General features: G+C 47.8%; 1 protein-coding gene across 1 annotated transcript in view; it reads left to right on the plus strand.

Annotated features, from left to right (window-relative positions):
- FNDC3A (fibronectin type III domain containing 3A) overlaps positions 1-18,856 on the plus strand; it is a 74,944-nt gene that overhangs the window by 52,898 nt on the left and 3,190 nt on the right. The window contains exons 20-22 of the mRNA XM_054998019.1: positions 3,073-3,282; positions 10,403-10,569; positions 14,004-14,131. Coding sequence (XP_054853994.1) covers positions 3,073-3,282; positions 10,403-10,569; positions 14,004-14,131 — 505 coding nt within the window. The remainder of the gene's footprint in view (positions 1-3,072; positions 3,283-10,402; positions 10,570-14,003; positions 14,132-18,856) is intronic.

Here is an 18,856-nt window from a genome sequence, read left to right on the forward strand (position 1 = left end):
GAAAACCTGCAAATGCCTGATGAACAGGTTTGCATGAGGCTTTTGAAAAATTGCACGTGCAAAGACGCTGCTCATTCAAATCAATCAGAATCCATTAGAATTGATAGAGACGACTTAGATGGACACTTAAGGATAGGATGTTACTAAAAAGTTTCATTTGTTTATGACTGGTTCTTATGCTCTGTGTTTGTTTATGACTGGTTCTTATGCTCTGTGACTGATCTCATTGCCTATTGAAATAACGGCCTGCTGAGTCAGGAGTTATGCAGCAAGGATAGGAGAGGTCATAGAATTCACTTGAGCTGTGTGAGAACACACATGTGTGAAGAGCTGATTACACAGTACTGCGTGGTTAGGAAGGAGTTCAGCAAAGCAACCTGCTGAACAGCCATGGAGGATTCAATAAATAGTACAAGTGATCATCGAAAAATCCACTCCCTATTCATGACAGATGAATAGGACATGAGCCAAACTGGTGCATGGGTTTGAGCATCCCTGATTAGAGTTGATCTTCATCCTTCCTGTTCAGGATCCTCGCCCCCCCCCCCCCCCGAAATCTCATCCAACTAACATTAAAGATATTTGTAATATTGGCTGATCAACTTACAACAATGTCTAGTTGTGAGACAAAGTTGTATAAGAACTCTATAACTGTATAGCAGCCACCTCCATCCAATAATGCTGTCATGGCACTAGGCACGATAGTGGCCATGATCTAGCATCTGGAAGCATCACTGCAAGTTGAAAGGCTGTTTAATGACAACAACAACATTTGATTTATATACCGCCCTTCAGGGCAACTTAATGCCCACTCAGAGTGGTTTACAAAGTATACCATTATTATCCCCACAACAATCGCCCTGTGAGGTGGGTGGGGCTGAGAGAGCTCTGAGAGAGCTGTGACTGACCCAAGGTCACCCAGCCGGCTTCAAGTGGAGGAGTGGGGAATCAAACCCAGTTCTCCAGATTAGAGTCCCACACTCTTAACCACTACACCAAACTGGTTTACTGTTCCCTTCCTCATGACTGAAGCTGCTTCCCCCATATAAGTTAGTGGATTGGTGAAATCGAGCAGGCAGGTTTCTGAAATAGTCAGTTTTGCTCCTGAGGAAATTTTAAGAGAAATTAATTTCCTGGATTGGTAGGTCACAGCAGAGAGAGAGAGAGAACGAGAGAGAGAAACGGCACATTGCACTTGAAAATAATTTTTAGCAACATCTTTCAAAATGATTCCAAGTCTGATGGTTGTTGTGGGTTTTCCGGGCTGTATTGCCGTGGTCTTGGCATTGTAGTTCCTGACGTTTCGCCAGCAGCTGTGGCTGGCATCTTCAGAGGTGTAGCACCAAAAGACAGAGATCTCTCAGTGTCACAGTGTGGACACTGAGAAAAGTGTGGAAAAGATGTTGGCATCTCTTACAGGATGACTCAGCCCAACCCCACCTTCCTGAGTAGATATAAATTACCTGCCAACATCTTTTCCACACTGTGACACTGAGAGATCTCTTTCTTTTGGTGCTACACCTCTGAAGATGTCAGTCACAGCTGCTGGCGAAACGTCAGGAACTACAATGCCAAGACCACGGCAATACAGCCCGGAAAACCCACAACAACCATCATTCTCCGGCTGTGAAAGCCTTCTACAATACATCGATTCTGCTTAGGGCGGGTGCCTGTTAGTGTTCTCCGTTGCCTGCCAGTGGCAGGCAAACTCCCAGCAGTTTGCCCTGATGCGGTGGCAAACCACCTGGGGATCGCTCACAACCAGCAGGCGACCCGGGCAAGCTCCCAGCGGGCGCACTCCCACCTGGGCACGACGACATCACTTTCTGAAGTGACATCATTGTCCTGGCCATGGAAGCGCTCCCAGGCTTTGCGGGGGCCGATTTTGGCCACAAAGGGGCTGAATCGGGCCTGTGAGAAGCATGGTCGCACTCCCGGCGCTAGTGCAATGATGTCACTTCGCGCACACAGGAAGATCGTGGTCCCAGTAAATACCAGGTCACGCCCTGGTGGGAGGGTATATGGACGTGGCAATCATAGTGCCAGGGGTTCCAGTCTTTCCTGGTGTCCACCAAGTGTTTCTAGGAAGTGGGTGGAACCATGTGGGGCTCTTGCCCAGCAGGGATCTAACTGGCCACTGGAGATCTGATTGGCTGTGCGGAATAAAATAATATAGTTTCAGTCGCAGCTACCACCAGAATGCTGGTTTTATTTTCTCTCACTCTTCTTTCTAGAGTATTGTTGGAATTGCCGCTCTTTCCTCCCTCACTTTGGGCTTCCTCTGTGGCTCTACCTCCAGTAGAGGACCTCAGGAATAGGGTTGCTAGGTCCCTATACCCTCCTCACGGGACCTCCCAGCAGTATGTTTGTCTTTGTACACGTGCTCTGGTGCCTGTGTGACAACATCACTCCAAGAAGTGACATCATTGTGCCCCTTGGTAGTGTGCAGGCAGCGCCTTCTCCTGGGGTGCCTGCTGGTGGCGGGTGATCTCCCAGGGGCTTGTCACCTCCCACTGATTGCTGGCAAATTGGCAAGCAAGGGTGCAAACCCCTGGGAGTTTGCCCGCCAGTGGCGTGCACCTGAGAATCTGACTCAGGAAGCTGCTATGGGAAGGATAAGCGAACAGAGGCCCTTTTCACATTACTTACCTGCTCCCGGAACGTTGCAAAATATCGTGCAAAAGCGTCTTCTCGTGAGAGTTTTGCGCGATGTCACGCAAAACTCTTGCGAGAAGACGCTATCTTCTCATGAGAGTTTTGCGCGATGTCACGCAAAACTCTTGCAAGAAGACGCCATCTTCCGCGTTTTTTGCACGATATTTCACAATGTTCCGGGAGCAGGTAAGCAGTGTGAAAAGGGCCAGAATTTGCTTTCATGAACTCAGTGGACTTAACTATAACCGAACCCATTGAATATGCACAGTTATAATTCTTGGTAAAAGCAGTATTCTGTCTCAAGTAGAAAATGCATGATTTACCCTGTAACCTTAAAACATAAAGGATAAAACACAAGGTAGACCATGCCAAGGCACAAATCTCACAAACCACCCCCACTCCCTTTCTGACAATTAGAATAAGAATCCAAGCTTTGAACAGTCTTGGAGCGGGTCCTTTCAGCAACACAGTGAAACTGAAAACAAAGCCACTTCCTCCTGACCCACCTCGTCTAGAATGTTCGGCGTACGGTTCTCAGACTCTCAGGCTGAAATGGGGAGAGGGGATCGTACGAGCACTTTCCGATTCCACTCAGTACCACCTTCTAATGGATGATAAGACTGGGAGGTGAGTACTCTTCATAGTAAGGTTGCTTCCACAGGTGCAGGGGGGGGGGGCGGTATTTACCAGGCTTCCTCTCCTTCACATGAGCACTCCTGGCTGGCACACAGTGACATCACTTCAGGAAGTGATGTCACCATGCTGACCGCAGGAATGCTCCTGCGCTTTGTGCAGGGCCAATTCTTTAAAAATTGCCCTGTTTGGGGCAAAAGGCAGCCTTCCAGAAGTGACGTTGTCACTCCTGGACCGGACCACGCACGCTGCACATTTGCCCAGGATGTCTGAGGCTGGTGGGTGATCGCCAGTTCCCAGAGGGTAGGAGGCAAACCAGCAGGCACCTGAAAACCGCTTCAGTTTGGCATCCAAATGGGAGCTGGGAGGTGACTGGAGCATTTACACAAATTGTCCTCTAACTCTCTACCTTCCGGATTTCCCCCTACTTTGCTCCAATGTTTCCTCAACCTGGTTTGACACAATCACCATCTAAGTGTATTTGCATGCTGTGTGATCAGGAAGGTGCACATTTTTTTCAAGGCCCTATGCACCTCAGCACCATTTTCCTTGTATCAGCCCCCCCCCCCCCCCCGTTTCCTCTCCTCACCACTGGAGGGCTCTTACCAACTGTTTAAAAATCAGTCATTGCTCGATCATGATAACCTATTCACAGTACTTTTGTTTCAAAGAAATCAGTAGAAGACTGATTAAGACTCTTGTTATTGCCTTCAGGATTACGTCCATATACAGGGGATCCTGTCATATGTACAAAGTAAAACAGGGTTAACATACCTGTAACTTATGTTCATCGAGTTCTTCTGTGCCTCCACACATGGGGACTGCGCAGGCGCAGGCCAGCCGCCGGAGAATTTTCTAGAGCTTCTATGGCTCCGAAGGGGCCATTTGTCGCGCGCCTCAGCGACCGCTTTCCCGCCCAAATGGTCACGTGCTCCTCCAGCGACCAACGGCCCCTTCCCTCAGTTCTCCTTTGCCGCCGCTTGACCAATACACTTAGCCATAACACCTTAAAAACACCAATTTCCGTTACAGCCATCACCTTGTCGTGCATTGGAATTCACAGCGGGGTAGGAGGGAGGGTTGTGTGTCAGCACAGAAGAACTCGATGAACATAAGTTACAGGTATGTTAACCCTGTTTTCATCTTCGTTCTTCTGTGCCTCCACACATGGGAGTGTACCAAGCTTCACACAATAAGGAAGGTGGGGTGAAATCCAACACAATTTTATTAAAGAACAACAACAACACAATATACACATACACATATATACAGTCCTATAAGCTGTGTAGTAATATATATACGTACTCAGTATGTACATAACTATATACAGAAACATACATATATACAGATATACACTTTATTCACGCAAGGGTATCTAGCAGGCACGCCAAAGAAAACCATTATCCAAGACTCCCCTAAGAAAAAAGGGAGTGCAGGACAGCCTTGGCCACAGATACATCCTGCTCCGCATTGACATCTATGGCATAATGCCTTACAAAGGTGTCTGCAGAGGACCATGTGGCCGCTTTGCAAATGTTAGCTAGGGGCACACCCCTGAGGAGTGCCGAGGAGGATGCTTGGGACCGCGTGGAGTGGGCCCTGACATGGAGTGGGCAAGTCACCCCAGCTAGGGAATAGGCCTTGCTAATGGCCGTTACAATCCACCTAGACAGGGTCTGTGAAGAAGCCCTGTTACCCTTGTCCTTGGCCCCAAAGCACACAAACAGGTGAGGACTCGACCGGAATCCTCTTGTCCTATCTAGATAATAGGCTATGGCCCTCTTCAGGTCTAGGGAATGGAAGGCCTTCTCCCCTTTCGAGGAAGGGTGAGGAAAAAACGCAGGTAACGCAATATCCTGCGAGAGGTGGAAAGCGGACACCACCTTAGGCAGGAAACCCAGGCAGGGACGCAGGACCACCTTGTTGGGATGAAACACTAGGAAGGGAGGGTCAGACCGCAGCGCAGACAGCTCACTGACCCTTCTGGCCGATGTGACGGCCACCAGGAATGCCACCTTGTACGATAACATGTCCAAGGGGCAGGTAGCCAGACGTTCGAATGGAGGCAACATAAGACGTGAAAGAACCAGGGACAGCGACCATTGAGGCACCGGTGCCGAGACAGGTGGGTAAAGGTTGAACATGCCCTTAAGGAATTGGCGGGATTGTGGGTGAGAAAAAACTGTACCACCATCAACTCGGGTGTGAGCAGCAGATATAGCTGCCAGGTGGACCTTGAGAGAGGAAACCTTCAAGCCCAGGTCCCTCAGGTGGCACAAGTACTCGAATACAACCCCTAGGGGGCTGCTGGCAGGCACCACTCCTTTAGCAAGCGCCCAAAGTTCAAATCTGCGCCACTTGGCCGCATAAGCGCGCTTAGTGGATGGCCTACGAGCATTCAGGAGGACCCTTCGTACCTCGTCTGTAAACCCTATAGGGGAGGAACGATCCGCCAAGCTGTAAGGTGCAGCTTCCCGGGGTCGTGGTGGACTAGGCTCCCGTTCAGGAGAAGGTCTTGCCGCGGAGGCAGACTCACATATGTCCGTTGGGACATCTGCAGGAGCTTCGGGAACCAAACCTGCCGTGGCCAAAAGGGGGCCACCAGGATGCAATCTGTCCCGTCCTCCTCCACTTTGCACAGGACCCTGGGAATCAAAGGGAACGGAGGAAACATATAATGCAAGCCCTGAGTCCACGTACACTGGAAGGCATCCCCAATAGAGAGGGGGTCGCTCCCTGCCCTCGAACAGAATGTCTGGGCCTTGGTATTCGCCGCAGTGGCGAACACGTCTATCACCGGATGACCCCACATCTGAAAGATCGGCCCAATGTACTCTACGTTCAGTTCCCACTCGTGGTCCAGCAGAAGGACCCTGCTCAGGGCATCCGCCCGGGCATTGTCTGACCCTGCCATGTGTATAGCACGAATTGTCACGCCATTCCTGATCGCCCACTGCCAAGTGAGCGTGGCTTCCCGGCACAGGGCCATGGACACTGTGCCCCCCTGCTGATTTACGTAGTACATGGCAGTCGTGTTGTCCGTCTGCACCAACACCTGGCGATGTTTCAGCAGTGCTGTAAGGGACACAAGTGCGAAACGAATGGCTCTTAGTTCAAGCACATTAATATGGAGGGTCTTTTCCCTCTCAGACCAGACAACTTGCACACATACATCACCACAGTAAGCCCCCCATCCCAACAGAGAGGCATCAGTGGTAACCGTGACGTCAGGATGCTGATACCCAAAGTGGGTCCCGTTAAATAAGTTGTCATCAGACAGCCACCAGTCCAAGGAGGATAGGATGACCCTCGGGATAGAGAGTTTGAGGGACGGAGGGTGCTGCTGAGCATCGTACCTCCGCACAAACCAGTTCTGGAAAGGGCGCATATGCAGCCTAGCGAAGGGCACCACAGAGGTGGCCGCTGCCATATGACCTAATAAGCACTGGATAGTGCGCACGGACTGGAAACGGTTCCTTTTAAACATGGACACAAGACCCCTTAGGGACCTAGCTCTCTCCAAGGGGAGCAGAGCCTTACCCTCCACAGAGTCCAACAGTGCACCAATGTAGGAAACCGTGCAGGTGGGCACCAGTTTGGATTTTTCAAAGTTTACCAAGAGCCCCAGGCGTTGACAAGTGCTAAGTACTAAGCCAATGTCCTGCACCAGCCTAGACTCTGAGCCAGCCACGATGAGCCAGTCATCGAGGTACGGAAAGATGGTACAGCCCTCTTCCCGAAGGAAGGAGACCACAGGGGCCACACATTTAGTGAACACTCGTGGGGCAGTGGATAGGCCAAAGGGAAGCACCTTATACCGGAAAACCCTTTGCCGGTAAACGAAGCTCAGGTATTTCCTGTGCTCTTCTCGTATTCCCACGTGAAAATATGCATCCTTCAAGTCAAGGACCGCAAACCAATCCCCCTGTTTCAGCAAGGCGATCACAGCCGCCAATGTAACCATTTTGAACTTGGTCACCTTGAGGAAGGCATTAAGGCCCCTCAGATCTAAAATGGGACGTAAACCCCCATCCTTCTTGGGGACCAGGAAGAACCTTGAGAAGAACCCCCTTACAGAGTCCTCATAGGGCAATTCTTCCACAGCACCCTTGGCCAAGAGCGACACGATCTCCGCATCCAGCTCGGCCATAGTATTATTAACAGCTGACAGAGGTGAAGTGCACCTAGGCAGCTCAACGAACTCCAGCCCGTACCCCTTCTCAATAATAGTTAAGGCCCATGAGTCAGATGTTATTGACTCCCACTCAACGAGGAGTGGACTCAGTCTGTCCGAGAAATTCGGGGATACGGCTGGCATGACCCGTCAGTACTGCCTCCCGGCGCCCTGCTGATCTCTCTGCTGGGCCGGCGGCTGCGACGGGCGAGGCTTGAAGGGTCTACGCCTCCTCTGTTGCTGCGCAGGAGGATAGGTCCGCTGCAGGTAGGCAGGATGTTGCTGGTAGCCTGGCCGCTGCTGCTGATATCTGCCCTGGTAGTGGTAAGGGCCGTACCGGGGAGCGTACCGTGGCCTGGAGGTGGGCTTGTCCGCAGGAGCCAGCCCCAAGGACCGCGCTGTCTGCCTGTCCTCTTTCTTCTTTTTAAGGGTCTCGTCGGTTGACTTCGAGAACAGCGAGTCCCCCTCAAAGGGCATGCTCTCCACCCTGGAACGCACCTCCTGGGAAAGGGCAGTAGACCGCAACCAGGAACGGCGCCTGAGGACCACCGCTGAGGCCATTCCCCGAGCAGCAGTGTCGGCAGCGTGGCTCCCTGCATTCATCTGCTGCTTAGACAGCCTGACAGCCTCAGTCTGCAGCAGGGATACCACCGCCTTCTGCTCAGGTGGGAGGTCTCGAACATAGGATGCCAACTTCTCCCAGAGGTAGAGCTGGTAACCAGCCATAATGGTTTGATAGTTGGCAATCCTCAGGCCCAACGAAGCAACTGTGTACTGGTGCCTGCCAAGCGCATCAAGCTTCCTGCTCTCTTTATCGGCCGGCACAGATGTATGACCCGACCGCCGGGGGTTGAATTCCTCCGTGACCAGAGAGGAAGGTGGAGGGTGCTTCACCAATGCCTGCCAGGTGCCCTGCTTAATTTTATAAAGCTGCTCGATCCGTTTGGATGTTGGAGGCTGGTCACAGGGCACCTTCCACACCCTTTCCACTATCTCCTCTATACCCTCGAGCATGGGGAAGCCGATGGACGCCGGGTTGTCTCCGTAGATCCTTTTCAGGAGCTTGTCCTTGGTCTGGGGGGTTGCCGATGAGATGTCCATCTCCAGCGCCTGAGCCATCCGTGCCATCTGGTCCGAGTATATCTGCAGGTCCTCGTATGGCGACCCCGAGGTTGGTACTACATCGTCAGCCGGCGATGGCTCGGACCAGGACTCCGACTGGTAGTCCCCTAGGCTCTCCACGTCTCCCTCCTCGGAACCGAGCCGGGATTCCTCACCCTGGACTGGTGGGGGGAACCACGCCTGCCTTGATGTCGAAGGCCTCGGTTCCGATCCGGAGAAACCGGTGGGTGCCCCTTCCCACTGGCAGTGGTACGGCGGGGGAAGGTAGGAGGCCCGTCGATGCCGGGACGCAGTGGAACGGACGGAGCCGACACTCTCCCCGGACCGACGCCGCTCACGGCCAGTAGCAGAGGGGGAACGACGGGCAGGTGACGGTTGACTCCGACTCGGCGGGCTCGGTTCCGGCTCCGGGGAACGACGGGCAGGTGACGGTCGACTCAGACGTGGCCGCGGGCTCGGCTCCGGCCCCGAGGAAAACTCAGCCTGCACCGTTTCAAAAGCCATCGGATCCGGCACCGGTTCCGAGACCCCCTCCGGTTCTGGGGAACCCAGATGAGGGGAAGGCGTGTGAGGAAGCACGATGACCTCCTCCTGCGGAGCGGGACGCGGCGACCGGTGATGCTTGGTCTTCTTCTTCTTCTTGGCTGGCTCCGAAGAAGACCTCAGAACCGATGCGCTCCTTGACTTCGAAGGGGACCTCTGCTTCGACCGCTTCACCTTGATCGGAATCGAGCCGGTCGTCGTTCCGACCGGGGACTCAGCACCAGGATCCTCGGTTCCGAAGCTGGTCTCGGATCCGACCTGGTGGAAGACGCGCTCCGGGGCGGCCGTGCCGAACCCTGCGCTGGAGAGGCCGCTTTCGATGCCGAGGCACTTGGGGGACGCGATTTCGACCCCGACCTCGCGGAAGCCACTGAGCCCGCTCTAGATTGCCGTCCGGCAGAGGGGCTAGGGCCGGCCTTGGGGGAAGGCAACGGAGTACCCCCGGACATGACCTTCTGCCACAGGGAGGAATTTAACCGGGCCTTGCGCTCCTGCCGGGCCTTGTTGGTGAAACCCTGGCAAATCTTACAGGCCGACACATTGTGGGTCTCCCCCAAACAAAAGAGGCACAGTTCATGGCCATCGGTCTTGGCCATTTTCGTGTGGCATTGGAGGCAATGCTTAAAGAGAGCCTTTGAGGCCATCTTCAGGGGCACGCGAAAGAGAGGTCAAACAGTCCGGGTCGTAATTACCGAGTCCTAGTCAAAGTCCAAATCAGTAAGCCGAAGAATAGTCGAGGTCCGAAGTCCGAAGTCAAAAGCCAAAGATCAATCAGAAAAAGCACAAAAGCACAGAGCAACGAAGCTCACGTTCTCTCCAAGCGGCGGCAAGAAGAGAACTGAGGGAAGGGGCCGTTGGTCGCTGGAGGAGCACGTGACCGTTTGGGTGGGAAAGCGGTCGCTGAGGCGCGCGACAAACGGCCCCTTTGGAGCCATAGAAGCTCTAGAAAATTCTCCGGCGGCTGGCCTGTGCCTGCGCAGTCCCCATGTGTGGAGGCACAGAAGAACCTCAACCTGGTTTGACACAATCACCATCTAAGTGTATTTGCATGCTGTGTGATCAGGAAGGTGCACATTTTTTTCAAGGCCCTATGCACCTCAGCACCATTTTCCTTGTATCAGGCCCCCCCCCCCCCGTTTCCTCTCCTCACCACTGGAGGGCTCTTACCAACTGTTTAAAAATCAGTCATTGCTCGATCATGATAACCTATTCACAGTACTTTTCTTTCAAAGAAATCAGTAGAAGACTGATTAAGACTCTTGTTATTGCCTTCAGGATTACGTCCATATACAGGGGATCCTGTCATACGTACAAAGTAACAAGACTTAGTGAGTCCACATCATATACGTTTTATATCCAGGCTTGCAATGAGGCTGGAGAAGGTCCTCTTTCCCAAGGATACGTTTTTTCCACTACCAAATCTGTCCCAGCTGCCTTGAAACGTAAGGATATATTTTAATATTTCAATAATTGCTCTTATTCTGTAATGATTCTGTTGATATTGAGATGAGTTGGTTCAAAATTAAAAAAAATGCTTTGGTAATGAGATTTGGCAACACATTGTACAATTTGAACAGTCTTGGAGCAGGTCCTTTCAACAACATAGTGAAACTGAAAACAAAGCCACTCCCTCCTGAGCCACCTCGTCTAGAATGTTCCGTGTATGGTTCTAAGGTCTGCCTTCTTTCCTCTGCATTTCCAACATGGATACTGGTTTGTGTGATATGTCTTACACCTCACAGGGTGTTTTGTTGTGGGGATAATAATGACATACTCTGTAAATCGCTCTGAGTGGGCATTAAGTTGTCCTGAAGGGCGGTATATAAAGCGAATGTTATTGTTATTTATGTGGCATTAAATAACAATGATAGATGAACTTATAAAAATTCTCCCTCGTACTGATACAGATTGCTGTTGCAGCAGGAGAGGAGAAAATAATTTGCCATTCTTTCTCAGAAATGACTTTACCTATCATCTGTTGCCACTTCTTTGCAAAATTACATTTTGATATATACAAGACTGGCACTAAGCAGTCTGAGATGGCTGAGATAAGTCTCTTCTATATTTTCTTATCATATATTATATCCTCAAATTTTGTCCAACTTGAATTCAATTGATCTGCCAGCTGTTTTGCCACAACAAAGCTATGTAATTTGAAACCATCTTGCTGCTTCATTTTTCTGTCTTTGTTCAATACAGAGCCAGATCGAGGGGGGGCAGGGGGGGTAGTCTGCCCCCGGTGCCACCGGGGAGGGTGTGCCGGGAGCAGCTGCCAGCTGCCAGAGGGTGCAGGCAGCAGCGTGGGCAGCCTTGCAGCCCCCTGCGCTGCCTTTCGCCTGCCCCGCAGGACAGGGGGCGGCCAGCTTGCCACGCACCCCCTGTCCTGCAGGGCAGGCAAAAGCAGCGCGGGGGGCTGCGAGGCCACCTGCACCATTCGCCTGTGGGGAGGCGAATGGCACAGGCGGCTTCCCAGCCCCGCACACTGCCCCCGCCGTTCCACCCTGCATGATGACGTCACCAAAGTGACGTCATAACGCAGCACGGGGAGTGCACGTGCACTGTGCGTGCGAGGTGGTCAGCCTAGGGTTGCCCCGGGCGCGGGCGACCCTAGATCCGGTGCTGGTTCAATAATCCAATTTTTTTCATCCTTTTGATTTTACAAAGTATATTATTCATGTTAGTAAATTGTGCAAGTCTCAATGTACTGGCTCATTCTTGATTCCTGATTTGTTTTGTACCATGTGGTACACTACGGTTCTGAAGAAGAATATTGACAAGTCTGGTGCCAATTTTATGCCATTTCCCCTAAAACCATTATGAAATTATTTTTAAAAAAATTGATTATACTTTATATATCAAATTTGAGAATAATTTCTCAGGATAGCTGTGTCATCAACAGATGTTATTTTCATGCTTTCTTTCCTTTTATAGCTATTCCTTTAATATTGTCATTTCTAATACAGCTGAGGAGCTGAAGGTTCTGTAGACATAGCAAAAAGCAATAGAGATAATGCGGCATTCTTCACTTGTTCCTCTATGAAGCGTAACTGGTGAAATGTCCTTATGTGTGCCATTGAAGAATCACAGCATTTATATATCATAGATCCAGAGTTAGCCATGTTAGTCTGCAGTAGCAAAATAGAAAAGAGTCCAGGTGCACCTTTAAGACAAACCAACTTTACTGTAGCATAAGCTTTCAAGAATCACAGTTCTCTTCTTCATATGCATCTTACAAAGAAAACTGTGATTCTCAAAAGCTACAGTAAAGTTGGTTAGTCTTAAAGGTGCTACTGGACTCTTTTCTATTTATATATCATGTTCATAGACTGATGTCCTAGTCTAATTTCTTATGCTAATTTCTTATGCTAATGTTGCTAATGTCCTAGCAACTCTTTTACACGTGCTCATTCCAAACAATCAAAAGCTTTCCCACCATCTAAATATTATCACTAATCTGTGTGTGCTTGTTTATGCACACAAGTCCCATGCTAGAGAGGAAGTGTTTTGCACCAGAAACCAAATTCAATACCACTTTTACCTCCCGGTCAGCATCACATGTCATCATTCTCTAGCTGTGTCATCTATTTATAGAAGATAACCAATTTAATTGATTTTTAGTTTAGTAGTAATATGATCTGCATCTAAAGTTTTTTCCTCATACATGTTGTCCAGTAATCTCCCAGGTTCTCCATATTCTTCCAATACCGCACTCCTTCAAAAGTACAAAACATTTTTGCAATTTTATCCATCACATCTCACTCAGGAAAAAGGTCCTGGATGCCAAGGAAGAGAATACACCTCTGGATAGTTGAACTGAAATGTAACATTTATATTATTATATTTTTATCCCACTTTCATGCCAAGTGGTTCAGGGCGCTTCTCTAATAGCCTTATGAGGTATCCTAAGTTGAGATAGAAGGCCAGGCCCAAGATCACCCAGTGAGTTTCACAGCTGAGTAGAGTTTTGAATGCAGGCTTCTTAATCAGACCACCATACCACACTGGTTCTCTGATGAAGCAAAAAAAGCAGCAATGCTCTAAGCATTTCTCATGCAAATACCCAACCACTGATGAAACACAGCTTAGAGGATCCTAAGCTGAGTCGTTACTGATATGCAATCGATACATATGATACTGTACAAACAAACAAACAAACAAAAAATTCTGTGGTCCCAGCCTTTATACAATGAAAGGCAAATAGATATCGCCACTAAAATAGTTATTTGCATTTTATCTATGAATGAAGATAAAAATCCATTCAGATAATATAAGTTTAATACGCAATAGACTCTCAATAATAGCCCTAATAGATGAGCAAGATTCGGGTCCAGTAGTACTTTAAAGACCAACTGGATTTCCAGGGCATGAGCTTTTGAGAATCAAATCTCCCTTTGTCACATCTAAGGAAGAGAGATTTGACTCTCGAAAGCTCATACCCTGGCAGTCCAATTGGTCTTTAAAGTGCTATACCCTTTAAAGCTCATACCCTGGCAGTCCAATTGGTCTTTAAAGTGCTATGGACCCGAATCTTGCACTTCTACTACAGAACAACACAGCTACCCACAAAAAGCCCTAACTGCCGATTTTACAACATTTTGGTAAATATTTGACTCCAATTAGGAAATGTTACTGTAACTAACTACTCTGACCTGGACGGCCCATGCTAGCCTGATCCCATCCATTCTCAGAAGCTAAGCAAGGTCAGCCCTGGTTAGTAACTGCATATCAGAGTCTCTATGCAGAGACAGGCAATAGCAAAAACTCCTCTGAAGTCTCACGCCTTGAAAACTTCATGAGGGTCACCATGAGCCAGTTGCAATTTGGTGGCCCTTTCCACCACCACACTAACTGATATGTTCCCTTTATTTTTTGTCAGCACCAAAAATTGAGAGAGTAAATGATCACACTTGCGAAATAACATGGGAGATGCTACAGCCAATGAAAGGAGATCCTGTTGTTTACAGTCTTCAGGCTATGATGGGAAAGGACAGTGAATTCAGACAGGTACGTTTTTGAGAAAAGGTTTTGGAATAAATAGGCATTTCTCTTTCCAGCTCTATGCACTGGCCCACATCATAAGTGGCAAGAAACGGATCGTCACACAGTGTCAATTTTCTCTTTTTAAAACCACATCTTAGGGTCTTTTTACACGTGCGTCAAACTCAAGTTTGATTGGGGAAAACCCCAGCTCAATTCATGTTTAATGTGTGACCTGATGCTTACCTTTAAACAGTATGTGGGGGGGGGGGAGTGCAAAACAGATCCTGTATGTCTTCTTTCCCTCCTTTGCACCTGCATGGGATCTGCCTATGTTATCTAATCGTGCCTGGACAGATGTATGGAGTCGGCTGCAACAAAAATAGCCCTCCCACCATGCCCCTTCTCTTTTATTTAGAGTGCATGTGGTGGAAAGGAAGAAATGAAGACATTCTTCCTGCCTCTGCATACACATGGGAGCCAGTTACTGCCCGCCCCCACCCCCAGTTTTAAAGATAAGCTCCGGATCATGTGTTAAACATGAATTGAGTTGGGGTTACTCCCAATAAAACTCAAGTTTGGCACACATGTAAAGAGGTTCTTAACTTTGGGTTGGTCTAAGAGTCTCTCTACACAAGACTTCTTACATGGGGACGCTCAAGTGAAAGATCTTACACTTGTTTTCCCATTGTGGATACACATGCACTCCTAGTGAGAAAGAGCACACTTGAATATAAGACCACACGGAAAGTAAGTCACTTGAGTGTCCCTGTGTAAGATGTCTTGTGTAGAGAGACTCTTAGTAAATGGTATTATGTGGATTTTGTTTTTAAAACTAACCTCTAGTTTCTCCAGGAGGAGGAAACAGCATTGTCAGTAGTTCAATAATTTCTGGTTTTCCTGTAGACATCCTGGGTGATTTCCATAGTCCCTGATGATTTATTACTATTTATTCTTTAAGCTGTTATTTTATTTTATTTTTTAAAACCATTTTGAGACCAAAATCCTGCCTCTGGGTCAGTCCAGATGGGGCTCTCTGGTTTGGACCATGGCAGGAGGAGAACTTAGTATGGGTGGTGGAGCTGCTTTCTTGTTAGAAAAGACTTCCTCGTGTGTTCATTTTCAGCCTTTTTAAAAAAATCAGCCCTTATATGGATAAAATGATATAAACATGCACAAAAATAAAGAGGGGTGTGTGTGCTGTGACATCACTGATGATGGCTGATTCCGCACACGTTGGATAATGCACTTCCAATCCTCTTTAGAGATCATTTGGAACTGAATTTTTCATGTGTGAAACAAAAAATCCACTTCTAAACGATTGCTAAAGTGCATTGAAAGTGCATTATCCAACGTGTGCGGAATCAGCCGATGTCTCCTCTACTGTAAAAATGCTGAAGGAGGGCACATGTGTGCAAGAACTATAAGCAAAACAATTCCAATACTTGAGGATTGGCTGCTAAGAATATCTGAAATAAGTCAAGTTTGTGGAAAAGCCCCTTCTCTGGGTTTGAGATATACAGCAACGGGAGTACAGCTGAGCAAAGCAGCTTCAGTCCATCTCACTCAGATAATGTGTTGCCTAAGCAGTTTAGAACATGCTAGAATTTCTGCTTATACGTTTTCAAGGATTAGCGTAAAGAAACCAAATGAAAAAAAATCTTCAGTAGCATCAACTCTATCTTCTCATCTATTCTCCCAATAATGAAAATTAGTACATAATTAGGCTTGTAAGCACTATTTCCCACCAGGAAACAGATCTTCTTCCAGGGAGGAAGGAAGCACAACTCATTTTGAGATGTTGTGATTTCATTATAATCCTAAATTAAATAACAGTCGCCTGTATTCTCATATAGTCCAGGGCTGTGTCATCTGTTTTCTAGAATATGTCTTCAATGTTATCATCATCTAAGGACAGATTTTGGCTGCGTGTGCTTCATAGTCATCTTGATAATCCTGGCAGAATTCAGTTCTCCCAACATTTCCTCTGCTTCACAAAACAAGCCGGGCTTGGATTCCCAGAAAGCTGAAAAATACCCTAGACGTTTGTTCTGATACTGAAAGAAAATATAAAAGACAAACTAAGCTGGCTGCTATAATGATCACAAGGCTTAATGAATATATGTAAATTCTCATCTTCTGTAATGGCTTCTGCTTCTGAATCCTCGACAAACTTTTCCACCCACTCCTAAACTGCATTTACCCTGACACTTTACTTGGCTACTATCACCTGCCTCTACATCCTACACGAGTTATTTGCAATGGGAGAGGGAGCTCCTTGTAGGCGACAGGCAGCTGGGGTGAAATGAAATTGTTGGGAACAAATTTAACAGTGAAATCCTAAGAAGAGTTACTCCAGTAACTTCAGCTCTGTTTAGGATTTCATTGTAAATCGGCTGGGTGCTTCTGTCACCATCATTCAGTAAAAAGGGGTTGGGTGTGGCATGGGAGGGAGAGGCGACAACACAGAAACAGCACCAACTGCAAGACCTCACTGAGTAACAAGACCGGGGTTAGCAAATGCATTAGGTGTGCATTATACTGATACGCATGCATCTGTAAGGCCATCAGCGCTGTACACTGATTCTAAATTATATAGACAGAAGTGGCAGATAGCTGTGTGGGTCCAAAGCAGAATCCCCAAAACCAAAACTCATGTACTCCATTTATAGCCCGCCATTTTTGCTGAGACTCAAGGCAGATTACAAAATATTTTTTAAAAATTAAGCAGACAACATAAGATATCCAATAAACAATGCAAAGGAACTAGAATTACAGAACTTGAAAACACTGCAAACAAAGGGCCAAGCTAGAAGTGATTAATTACACTTGAATGGCAAGTGAACAGAGTCATGTGTATTCCTCCCTGTTCACTTGCTTGATACCCAAAGAAACAAAAAAAAAAAAGTTGTCTAAGGCATGACATGCAGAAAGGTAGAAGACGACGCATTAAAAGCAAAGTGATACATACAATAAGCACTACAATAGACTATAATCCTATTCCCTTATCCTGATTTGTTCTGTCATACAATAATTCTAATCCCTTGATCAAAACACCCTACTAAACATTTCTATTTTGCACATTCTGTAAAATAATATGAGTGTGTGTAGGGGCATCCCAGCTTCTGCAGGCAGGCTATTCCACAAGGTTGGACCCACCAGAGAGAATGCATGGGAGCAGTGCCAGCTGGTCTCTATCAAAAGTGGGAAGCACAATGTTTTTCAAGACCTCAGTCTTCCCAACCAACATTACCTCCGTCTTGTCAGGGTTCAATTCCAACAGAGCAGTAAGGCTCAAGACTCTTGCATCACTAGGTGATGCGGATAGTCAGATATACAGCTGGGCACCATCAGCATGTTGATGACAACATACTCCAAAACCATAAATGATTTCCACTAAGGAATTTACATAGAGATGAATTCCATGGAGATAAGACTAAGCCTTGTGCAAAACCAGAAGGAAAGTCCCATACTGATGACAACTGATCTCCAACAGCAATCCTCTGAGACCTACCCATAAGGAACGATTTAAACCAATCGAAAGCATATCCTTTAATCGCTACTTCTGCCTCCAAACGTCTCAACAAGATGGTCCACACAGTATCAAAGGCTACTGATAAATTCAGTAAGAGCAACAAAGAGACCCAGCAGTTGTCTACATTCAGACGGAGATCATTGCCTAAGGCCACCAGCGCCATCTCAATCCCATAGCATGTCTTGAAGCCAGGCTGATAGGGGTCTAAGCAAATGAGTCATCCTGGAAGATCTGGCTTTTTAATTTATTTTTGTCATTTATACCCTGCCTTTCTCCCCAGTGGGAAGCCAAAGGGGCTCACATCATTCTCCTCTCTTCCATTGTATCCTCACAACAACCCTGTGAGGTAAGTTAGGCCGAGAGTGTGTGACTGGCCTAAGATCACCCGGTAAGCTTCCATGGCAGATTGGGAATGTGAACCTGGGTCTCCCAGATCCTAGTCCAACACTCTAACCATTACACCACACTGGTTCTCGAGATGTTCTGCTACCAGGAAAGGCAAATTAGAGACCAGGCAATAATGGGCACATCATTTTTCTCTAGCAATGGGAATTCAAGATAGAAGTATACTACAGAGAGCAAATGCAAGAAAACCACAGCAATTTGTATATGCATATAAACCAATCCTAGTGAGTAATGAAGAAGGAACTTCATATAGGAAGGAATATAGGAACCCCCTAACCAGGATACAGTAGGACAGGCTGGTCCTGAACAAGGAATAGATAAGGCAATAAATGATGAATAGGTAAAAGGAAGGAAAGCAAACTGGGAGAGAAAACCTACTCTACCTATCTTGAAGGGTCCATTGACTTCATGCTTGTGGTCGAAGAATCTTCTCATGGGGAACCAACTACAAAAACGGGGGGCTTGGGATGACCTTCTTTTGAAACCTGGATTTACCTGGTTGCCAATGAAGAAAGTCTGCTATTACCCTAATTTGGTGCAGAATTAGGATCTGCTCTGTCATTAGGCCAAAGCTTTGGAAACCAGTGGACTTTCGGTTGTATCTTGTACAAATTTTGTATCCAGGCCCCCATTGGTGGGCTATCGGTTATACTGTGGTGCAGTTCTTGTATCCAGGACCCCATTGGCGTAAGTCTGTGGCTGCGTTAGGTTTGATCAGTCCACCTTCTGATGGTGGGTGATTGAATTAGAATGGAGGGCAATCTTGACTTAGATCTGCCAACAGTAGTCGGGGTGGGCTAATAGCCCTTCCT

The sequence above is a fragment of the Eublepharis macularius genome, chromosome 1, assembly GCF_028583425.1.
Source record: "Eublepharis macularius isolate TG4126 chromosome 1, MPM_Emac_v1.0, whole genome shotgun sequence".
In the NCBI taxonomy this organism is placed as follows: Eukaryota; Metazoa; Chordata; class Lepidosauria; order Squamata; family Eublepharidae; genus Eublepharis; species Eublepharis macularius.